The 10,184-nt window shown below is 45.4% G+C and overlaps 1 protein-coding gene across 1 annotated transcript; it reads left to right on the top strand.

Moving 5' to 3' along the window:
• The first annotated feature begins 219 nt into the window (after positions 1-219).
• RAB19 (RAB19, member RAS oncogene family) lies at positions 220-5,470 on the top strand. The gene is made up of 3 exons (XM_054632139.2): positions 220-630; positions 1,462-1,645; positions 3,717-5,470. Exons 1-3 carry the CDS (start codon positions 436-438, stop codon positions 3,980-3,982), a joined length of 645 nt encoding a protein of 214 aa, XP_054488114.1. The 5' UTR covers positions 220-435; the 3' UTR covers positions 3,983-5,470.
• Positions 5,471-10,184: the final 4,714 nt, after the last annotated feature.

The following is a 10,184-nucleotide window of genomic DNA, read 5'->3' as shown; positions in this document are numbered from 1 at the left end:
GCCCCGGGGAGCCGCCCGGCCCCGCGCTCTGTGCCCAGCCCCGCGTTCCGTGCGCGGCGCCCAGCGCGGCCGGAGGAAGTCGGCGGGAGGAGGCGGCCCTTCCGGGCGGTCCCGCGGAGCGGCGGGAGCTGTAGTCCGGCCGCGGCCGCCGCCGGGCTCTGCCTGCCCCCTGCGCGGGGCGGGAGCGAGCGGCCCGGCCCCTGCGCGGCCCCTGCGCGGCCCGGCCGAGCCCGGGGCGGGGCGGGGAAGGGAAGGAAAAAGAAGAGAAGGGAGGGGAGGAGGCGGACTACAGCTCCCGCCGGCCCCGCGGCAGGGCGGCGCTACCTGTCCCGGCAGGGCAGCGCCGGCAGGTGAGCGCCTGGCACCGAGCTCCTTCCTCGGGCCTGCGGCTCCTCCTCCTCCCCCGCCTGGCCGCAGGCCCGCCCGGCAGCCGCGATGCCGTTCCCCAGCTCCGGCGCGGACGATGCCTTCGACTACCTCTTCAAGATCATCCTGATCGGCGACTCCAACGTGGGGAAGACGTGCGTGGTGCACCGCTTCAAGACGGGGCAGTTCAACGAGAAGCAGCAGAACACCATCGGCGTCGACTTCACCGTGCGCTCCATGGACATCGACGGCAAGAAAGTAAAGGTCGGTGGCGGGAGCGAGCCCGAGGCTCCTGGCGAGCAGCGCCTCGGCCGAGCCGCCCTTCCGTGCCGGTGCCTGTAAGCCACGGGACGCACGGCACCTCCTGCTCGGCTCTGCCGAGGGCAGCTGGCAAAAGCTGGCTGTCTCTAACCAGGGGTGTTTCCCAGTGGTGAAAGATGTCCTGGGGGAAGCAGTCACCCTAATTTGGGTACATACTTGTTCTCGTGACGTCTCGGCATCTACTTGAGGAGAGGCATTGTGCTTTGCCTGCAGGGAGTTCTTTGGAAGAAGGCTATAGTTTGGAGATGTCTCTTCCCTCCAGAGATGTGGGGGTTTGAGCTGGGACACCAAAGAGGGAAAACCCCCAAAGTTTGCAAAGGCTCCACTTTGATGTGTGCTGAATTTGAGGGAAGAAGACTTCCAAGACAAACACCAGAAGAAACTGTCAGCTAGAACTTCCTTTGTGTGCAGATGAAAGTTAGGATATCTGGCTTTTACATACAGGTTTGCTCTGCCTGTGTTAGGGTTCTTTGCTTTTCTTCTTGAAAGGCTGTAATGTTCTGTGTCTTTTACTACAGTTGTTGAAAATGGGTTTCTTGGCCTCTTTGCAAAGCTGGGTTTACCCTTGGAGCTTTCTCTTTGGTCTGTGTAGATTGACTCTACAGGTTTGTAAATGGCTTTTTGGATCTAGGGAGGGCACAGCCACACTGGTGTAGTAGAGTGAGATGGGACAGGTCTGGCTGCCTTCTGGACAAGGGGCTTCAAATGCTGAGGGCAAGCACCTAGGAAAGTGGTGCTCAGGGGTCTTTACAACTTCTGTCCTTTCTCTTACAGATCCAAGTGTGGGACACAGCCGGTCAAGAGCGCTTCCGGACAATAACCCAGTCTTATTACAGGAGTGCCCATGGGGCCATCCTTGCCTATGACCTTACTAGGAGGTCCACATTTGAATCCATTCCTCACTGGATTCATGAAATTGAAAAGTATGGTGCTGCAAACTTGGTCATGATGTTAATTGGTAGGATTTTAGTTTTAAATATTGTGTTATGTAGATTTTTAATATGGATATAAAATCTCCCTCATTTCCTACCACTACTTGAAGCATCTATAGACTATGCATTAAGGAAGAATTCAGTTCTAATTAAAAGAGATCACCAAGTGTGTCAATTCAACCTAAGCTTAAAAAAATGAGGAAAGTGATAGCCTGGTCCTGACAGTACCAAACCCACTGCAGACAGCAAAACCCTTTTTCAGTTATTCCTTTCCTGCTGGAATAACACAGCAAGCTTTGCTGCCAGGCTGGAGGCAGGGACCACCTTGTTGAGGTTAGAACTGCAGCAAGCCTGACCTTGTACTCCTGCTGCACGGGAATGTGGCAGCTCAATAATTCAAGGTGGAGGGGGATGCACAGACTCCTGGTTCTCATCTTTCCTCTCTGCTCTCTTGATATGCATGCGCATTGCTCTGTAATGGGATTCCGAGCAGGTAAGACAATAGATGGGGAGATGGCTTTTGCAGAGCTGGAGTAGCCTGCTTGCATTCCACTGGCGCTCAGGAAACTGCCTCTTGGAGGAAAGCAGTGGCTGGGAATTGCCGGGAATGGAGCTGCTAGGAAGCCGCGGTTCCTGTCCCTTGGGTTTCGTGGTTATTATTGCTCTTCTTTCCCCCAGGGAAGAAGCTGCAAACGAGACCACTGGTGTGGTGAAACGCCAGAGCCTTTCTTGCCCTTATTTCCATTGGCGTGGCTGAGCCTGTTGCAGTGTGCTGAGAGCAGCTCAGCAGCCGGGGCTGGGGCAGCGCTGAGCCCCAGGCAGGGCCCCTGAGCTGCTGCCTCTGCTCCCTGCACCCTCCGTGCTTGTGCTGCGGAGATTTCTCCTCTCCTTCCTCTGGAAGAAGAAAACGATAAATTCTGACCTGCTTCTAATGCAGTGCTTGGAACTGGGGAGGTGTAAATCACTGCACTTTGGCTGGTTTTTCCTAACTTCTGTCATGAATCTAAAGAAAGAGACTTGTCTGTATGTGGTGGGGGATGGTGGTGGTTGTTGGGGCTTTTTTAGAGAGAGAAGTTCTGAAATAAGTAAAAAATGAAGCTTTTGTTAAGGATCCAGCTTGGTGCTTTCTTCCAAGGCTGGTGCTGTTTGTTTTTCTTACATTGGCAGAAATCATTGTACATTTAATTACACTTAGTCATGTTACACACCTTTCTAGCAGGAAGTTGAGGTTAGGAAACCTAACTTTCGTATCTGGAACTGAAGGAGGAAAAGGTGGGTGGGTTCCTCTTGAGAAGACAAATAACCTGGGGTTGTTTTTGTTTTGTTTTGTTTTGTTGTTTTGGTTTTGGGGTTTTTTTGTTGTTGTTGTTTTTTTGTTTTGGTTTTTTTGTTTGTTTGGGTTTTTTTCTTTTGGAGGGTAGGTTGGTTTTGATTTTTTTTTCCTTTTAAAATACTTAAAGGGACTTTATGAGAGGGTAGTTACTTTATATATATTCAAGATACTAATTTGGTGAAGGGTTGTCTTTAAACTACAAATGTAGACTTCAGCCAGCTGCTATAACTGAATAATCCACATGTGCTGCAACTGCCTAAATATACAAAGATATTTTATCTGAGGTGTTTCATGACAGATTTTGACTGATGTGCTGCAAGTAAAAGTTTAATCTATACATGCAGAAACAAGTATATATTTTAGGCATTTAAGTAGCTGATCTGAATTCTTGTCTTTCTTTTTACATCACCCTGGAAGATTTTTAACAAAAAAAATATTCAACTTAAAGGCTACTTAATATTTAAAACCACTAGGGAACAGGACAACAGTTGCTTCTTAATAATCTTTTACTCACACTAAGTAATCAGATGAACACAGGTTTTTAGTTTTTTCTTGGATTTCATCTCTTTTGCTATCATATGATTTGCTGCAGTTTTAAACCACAGTCTATATTTGTGGCTCTGATGTTCTCACATCTTGTTCTATGCAGTAACTCTTACTGCCAACGTAAATCTATTGTTTAACAAAACTCAATTCCTGCATCCATTTAAAAATAAATTTTTGAAAGACTAAGTGGTTGAAGTATCTCTTTGCCTTCTTTTAAGGGAACAAATCGGATTCGCTGGACAAGCGCCAAGTGCTCTTTGAAGATGCCTGCACCCTGGCAGAGAAGCACGGGCTCTTAGCTGTGCTGGAAACATCAGCAAAAGAAGCTCAAAACATAGAAGAGGTGTTCACATTAATGGCTAAGGAGCTGATAGCCCGAAATACCTTACAGCTTCATGGGGAGAACCCTCCAAACAGCTTCAGTCTTGACTCCAGGCCAGTGATTGCCAGTCCAAGTGTGGAGAAGACCCAGTGCTCCTGCTGAAGAGAGGCTTCAGGGAGAACTTGGAAACTGCCATACTTCTGAGGCTGTTTGATTCAATTTTGTTCAGTTGATGAAAGTGTTTTATGTGGCCTCAAGCCATCTCTCTTGATATTTCTGCCTTGCAGTTTGGCTTGTGAGTATTTTCAGAGATCACTGTTGTTGTTGGTAGCATAGGTTGCTTTGAACATAGCAATGTGAACTTCTGAGATAACTCAGGAAGCTGCCAGGCCTTGCCCTAACCAAAGAGAACTATAAAAGTTATTGCCTTTAATTATTTCCTTACGTGTCTTTCTGGCTGTGTCAGAAGATAAATTTGCACCAGAGTTCTGCACTGACCCTTCTAAGCTGTGTTACTGGTTTTCAGCACTTTCCTCTCTGCCAGTAGCTGTAAAAAGTCTGAGGCATGCTTGGACAGCACTAACCCACTCCTGCCTAAACTTTCATTTAGGAGCTCTCCTGAGGTCAGGCAGGTAGCCACCCATGCCAAGGAGCTTAATAACATTTGTGAAAGAGTAGAGGATTTCACATCTGCCCTGAGTTCCTCATCAGACAAACCTGGATACATTTCAGGGATGGCAGAGCAGGCAGAATATGATATACACTTCTTCCTGGGGTGAGAAAAGTTGCCTTTCTTTGCTTTGTAATAGTCAGGATTGTTTCCAGTACTGTTCTCCATCCTGCTACATGGACTTGCTGGGAGCAGCAAAGCTTCCAGTGAAAGGACCTTTTTTTTATTCCTCCCTGCTAACCTCATCTTGCTTTTGATGTGCTGATTTTAACTAAAAGCCTTCTGTAGCTTGTGATGGGCCAATAGCAGCTTGAGAGTATCCCTGTAGATGTTGAAGGGAGTGTGAAGGATGGATGCAAGCTCTGTAAAAGGGGTGAGATGGTTTAAATTAGGTAAGAAGTTAAAAATTTACATTGTGTTAGAGTGGTAAGGCAAGGGTGTGGGGTGCACCAGAGAGGTGAGTATATCTGCTGCTGCTGTGGAGACTGAACGTGGTGGTAGCAATGGAAGGTTTTGGATTGCTCCTCCCAGTCACAAGCTCTGCTACTTGGGACTCACTTTTCTGTATACCTGAACTGAATGAAGGGTTTGGGATGGGGTTTTTTTGGTGAAGGTTTTGAAGTTGATTTTTTTTTTCCTGTTGCTTGCCAGTTTTTCTCCCAGTAGATGGAAACAGGGAAGGAGGAGGAGGAAAGAAATATTAGAGGAAGTAATTTTTTTTTGACTGCAGTCCACATGTACCAAAGTGTATTACTTAGTTACTCTTAAGCTATGAACTGCAACTCCAACTCTGTAATGATAAAACACAGTTTGTGTTCCATGCAAAGCAGCCTTGGGAAGGCAAGGGTGTTGCCAGCTTACCCAATGGCTGGCTGCCCCTGTTTCCTAAGTCCTTGAAAAATAGGGAAAAACATGTAGCAAGTATTGCTGGAAAATCTTGTCTTAGAAGCACAAAAAAATAAAGGAGAATGAATAATTAAGTAATAGTCTTGGAAATATTTCTAATGTTCTTAATGCATCCTCTGGCCAGGTTCTTTGCTATCCCATGCCAAGGGCAAGGGTTAATGCAGCTCTGTGTAAGCTCAGGGAGGAGCCTTCCATGCTACCCTCTTGCTATAGCCTGCTGTGGAGAAAGCTTCATCTTCAGGCATCTCTTCTCCTGTTTGCTTTTTAAATCTTTATTCCTTCTTCATTTTTACTAGCCTAGTAGTTGCATTTTGGTTTGCACATTCAAGCAAATACCCATAGCCTTTCACAGTGGTGAGCCAGCTTCCAAACAGCTAGTTTCTACAGCTCTTATCACTACAAAAGCAGTCAAATGTAAGCTTAATATTTCTATATTTCTATTCCTGGTAGTAGTTTGTAATCCATAATTTTTACCTTTTTTTTTTTTTTTTTTTTGTATCTTCCAGAAGACTGCAATAGAAAAAGTATTGCTTTCATCTCCAGTTACAATCTTTCACTGGTCAAGAATTAGAGGAAGGATGGTACGAGCAGAGTTAACTTTGTGTGGTTCATTGGGTTTACCATCTTAATTAGCCACTGCTGTGCAGGCTGTTGTGATCCTGCGTGCCCAGCACTGCCAGCTTTCAGGGCTCTTGCTGTTCTCTTCCCGCACACGTGGAGCTACTGGCAAAGCAAGACCTTCTTGGCAAAAGCTGTGCAACACAGGATCAGGGAGAACAGGCTTGTGGCTGTTTCCTTTCCTTTAACAGGTCTAACAGGCTCTCTACTCCTCCAAGAAACTTAGTCTTAGACACCTACCCATTGTGCAGCTAAACCAGGAGCGTGACCTCTTTTGGTTGGTTCTGTTTGATGTTTTCCATGAGGCCTTTGGGCAGTTACACTGAGTGGTTTCCACAGAGCTGCTTTTCCAGCTGTCCTCCTGTGAGTGAAGAGCAGCACTTGCTAACAAGGTTCTTTGGAGTATATTGGTAACGCTGTTACTCGTGAGGTAATACAGGAAGCTATGAACTTCTAAAAAATCCCCTTAAAATTTAAAAAAATCCCCATTATTCTAGACCACTAGTGAGAACCACTAGATTAAACTACAAACTCAGCGTAATATCTGTGGTTCTGCCTTTCCCCATCAGAGAGCAGATGGAAACACCCAGCTATGACAAGGCAAAGTAGCACTAACTCCTATGGAGCCTTCTGTTAATGGTTTGTTCCCCAGCATCATATGCAAATTCCAAGTGCATCTTGACAGCATCATTAATGCATTTGTACAAAGGGTTATAAGGTTGTTTACAAAGCTATTTTAAAAACTACTACTGCCCCACAGGTTTCAGTTTCAAGAGCTGCACATTCAGCTTGAAGATGAGCTTATTTGTTAAGTTCTTATCTACTGGGAAAAAGTATTTGAATCTTTGCTATGGCACATTACTTTGCACTGGTGTCACAGCCAGGCCAGATGAGAAGAAGCATTACCTCTTGGTGGAATAGGGTAATAAAAATAATTAGAAATATTTTAAAATGTACCAAACTGACACCTCCCAGAAGCTGACTAGTTAAAAGCCAACACAACCCAGCAGCCCTGTGATGTGGAAGACACACAGCACTGCCTGTGTGGTCCTGCTTTATGTGCAGGAGACAGGCTCTCAGTTACAAAAGCTGAGGCTCTTATCTAATCATTCCAGTTAATGTTTAAAGTATAGTTGGAAGGGAGACAATTTTCAGATGCTGAACCGAGGTGGAGCACTCTATCCTGGAGCCTCTTTCAGGAAGAACATGCATGCCTGTGATGTTGGAGGAACTGGAAGTGAAGCTCCCCCAGCCAGGTGAGTGCTCCAACAGCAGTGCTGTTACAGGTGCCCCTTCCCCAACAGGCATTTTCCTGGCTCTCAGCTCCCAGAACGCACAGCTGCCTGCAGGTGTGTGTGAGGAGCCCAAACAGTCATTGCTCAGCAGACTGGCTCCTGAAATAATTTTCAAGCACCATTCTTAAGCAACTGTGTTAAGAACTAGAACTACACTAACAGGCAATGCTGGGATATCACACTCTTATGAGAATATTTCTAGACAGGCCAAGAGCTCCTTTGTACTAAGAGTATTTCACCTTGAAACAGGAATTCAGTTTCAGATAGGCAGGACTTTCAAAAATCTTTAAAAGCACTTCTTGTAATGCTGCTGTTGTAAATCAACCTTCACACAGCTGCCTGCACAGCTTCTGTAGATGCATTCGTATCAAGCTGTTGCCAAGCAGGGCCTGACTGGCTTGACAGTGAGTGACAAACAGCACACCCATGCATAACCAGAGTTCAGCAAATTTACAATCCTGCATTTCCTTGCTACTGCTGTGTCCATGAACATCACTGCTTATAGTTTTCACTCCTAAGTCTAGTTTTGCTAACCTGAAGTGAGGCTCACCACGACTACAGTTTAATGCCTTTCTAATGCTAGCAATTAAACTGACTTTGTAGTTACTTGATCCCTGCAGCACAGTCCTGTATTGTATCTCAGTCCTAAAGGATTACATGTAAATTCCCTCATTTTGAATTGCTGCAGCATGAATAATTTCATCTACACAAGTTTTGTTCCAAACATGACACACCCCATAGTTCATGGTACCCTCCAAATACAAATGTCCTCTATACCTGCAGTCATAGGGAAATTACTTTGTGTAAATGAACCAGGTATTTCCTCAAAGATTACAATCCCCCTTGGGCCACAAAGGCCAGCTGTGCTAGCACCATTTGAACCAAAGCAGCCAAAGTTGTAACAAGTGCTCTTACCTTGAATGATCACCGTCAGAGCAGGGAGAACAGGTAGCACACTTACCCTGCTACTTTCCACAGGAGGCAAAGGTTGTATCAAATGAGATGTATATATTCTGGCTTAGGGAGTAAAGTCAAGGCATCTTAAGTGACAGCATCCATCAAGACTTTTGATTTGAAATTAAGATTCTGTTGGTGGAAGTTTATGGATACTTTATACTCTTTCTACTTTGATGCTACTCTCATTGGCCTTTTCAGTTTCTGTACCTTAAGTATTTCCTTGAAGAGAATGTAGCACAGCCGAAGTTGTCACCCCCCCATCTTCTTACATTGTAAGCTTAATGCTACTGAATTTATTCCTGATCTCACAGAGGAAGAACATAGCAGCCTACTGACATACTTATCTCAGAGACCCTTCTATTTTCAGCTGTCCCAGTCTGGGGCTGGTGGGGGTGGGAATCACAGAGCTCCAGCCAGCTCAGACACAAGGCTCTGGTTTGCACGGGAAGCAGCACCCAGCAGTGCTGGCCTGGGGACAAACACAGGCAGTTCCTGAACCTGCACAACAGGAACCACAGCACGGTTCAAAGCAAGAGGAGCCATTTGTCACACTGCCTGTGAACACATCAGTGCCACACAGCTCCACCCACCTGCCTTCACCAAAGCACATCACCCCACTGGGTATTCTCAGCCTCCTCTGTAAGGTGTACAGGACGAAGCTTTAGAAGCACCAGCAGCCACCACTGTGCCACATGTACATCCAGGCAGGGAGTAAAGCACACCACTCCTGACCCCTTATGAAAGCAAGCTCACACATGTGCTCTGGCTGGTAAGTTCATTGCCTTTTTCCACCTTATCAGAACACAACTTTGTTACAAACTCACATTTGAATGAAGCTTTCCAATAGGATATAACTTATGTTCACCATGCAGGGCAAGGAGGCTTTAAATTTTTTCTGTTTTCTCCGTTTTATCAGTTCAAAGTGTCATTTGCTCAAATTACATTCCTTTCCTCCCTCTGCTACTTGGCCCCTGGGAAAAAAACCAAAAACAAACTGAACAAACCAAAAATGGCTTCACTCTGTTCACTTAAAACTTTTTTAAAATTATGTCCCCAGCATCTTAATATGCTTCTAGCAGTTTACTTCCAACTTTGTGTATTTCTGCAGAAAAATGTTTCTATCTGAACACAAGCACATGGAGCCTCAGGAAGTGGCCTGTAGCAGTGCTTGGACTTGCTGCCCAAAAGCATTACAATAGGAAACTGTGGGTAAGACTATGTTCTGCAGCTGGCTTTGTCCAGTGCAAATAAAATTAACACAACAGTGGAGGACTGACTTCTGAGAAAGCAAGACATGTCAGTTCTTATTAATGACCCCAGATATTCCTTCAATACATCAGCTGCCTCAGTTGTCCGTTTGGAATGCATCTCTTGCGTTAGAGGGTCTTTGCTGGAAAGGCTCTAACAATGCCGGAATTCTGTACACAGTTCTGCAGGAGTTAAGAATAAGTGACATAAATGCCTCTGTATTTACAGAAACACACACAAAAATAATCAAGTCAAAAACCAGAACCTTCAAACTTGAAAGAACAGACTGACTTCTTGTTTAATTTTTTTTTACTTTTTTTATTTGGGAAAAGTGCTTCTTACAAAAGGCAGCTGCAAAACAATACGTTATAGACCTCAGAACAATTTCTCATTCCATTTAAAAGTGAAAGGAGAGGCAGTCTAGGGGACAAGAGCAGCAGGAGAACAGATCACGGGGCATCCACAAGTCAATAAAAAACAGCAATAATGTAATGCAAGGTTAAAATTCCTGTGCTGGGGCTTTGGTGGCAAAGTAATTTCTCAATGCAAATTACAGCCAGAAACTGCACGACTGCCTTTGTAAGCAGTAACTCACATAAACTGAACAGCTTTACCAGGCAACCTGCCCAACTCAGCTGCAGAGAGGCACAAGTACCTCAAAGCAGCTGGG

The sequence above is a fragment of the Agelaius phoeniceus genome, chromosome 5, assembly GCF_051311805.1.
Source record: "Agelaius phoeniceus isolate bAgePho1 chromosome 5, bAgePho1.hap1, whole genome shotgun sequence".
Lineage (NCBI taxonomy): Eukaryota > Metazoa > Chordata > Aves > Passeriformes > Icteridae > Agelaius > Agelaius phoeniceus.
This window is presented reverse-complemented; position numbering and strand designations above follow the sequence as displayed.

Excerpts from the sequence above, each read along its gene's own strand:
- RAB19 (XM_054632139.2), top strand. The coding sequence starts at position 436 with ATGCCGTTCCCCAGCTCCGGCGCGGACGATGCCTTCGACTACCTCTTC. Across the intron at positions 631-1,461 it reads TCGACGGCAAGAAAGTAAAG|ATCCAAGTGTGGGACACAGC; the intron begins GTCGGTGGCGGG and ends TTTCTCTTACAG. Across the intron at positions 1,646-3,716 it reads CTTGGTCATGATGTTAATTG|GGAACAAATCGGATTCGCTG; the intron begins GTAGGATTTTAG and ends CCTTCTTTTAAG.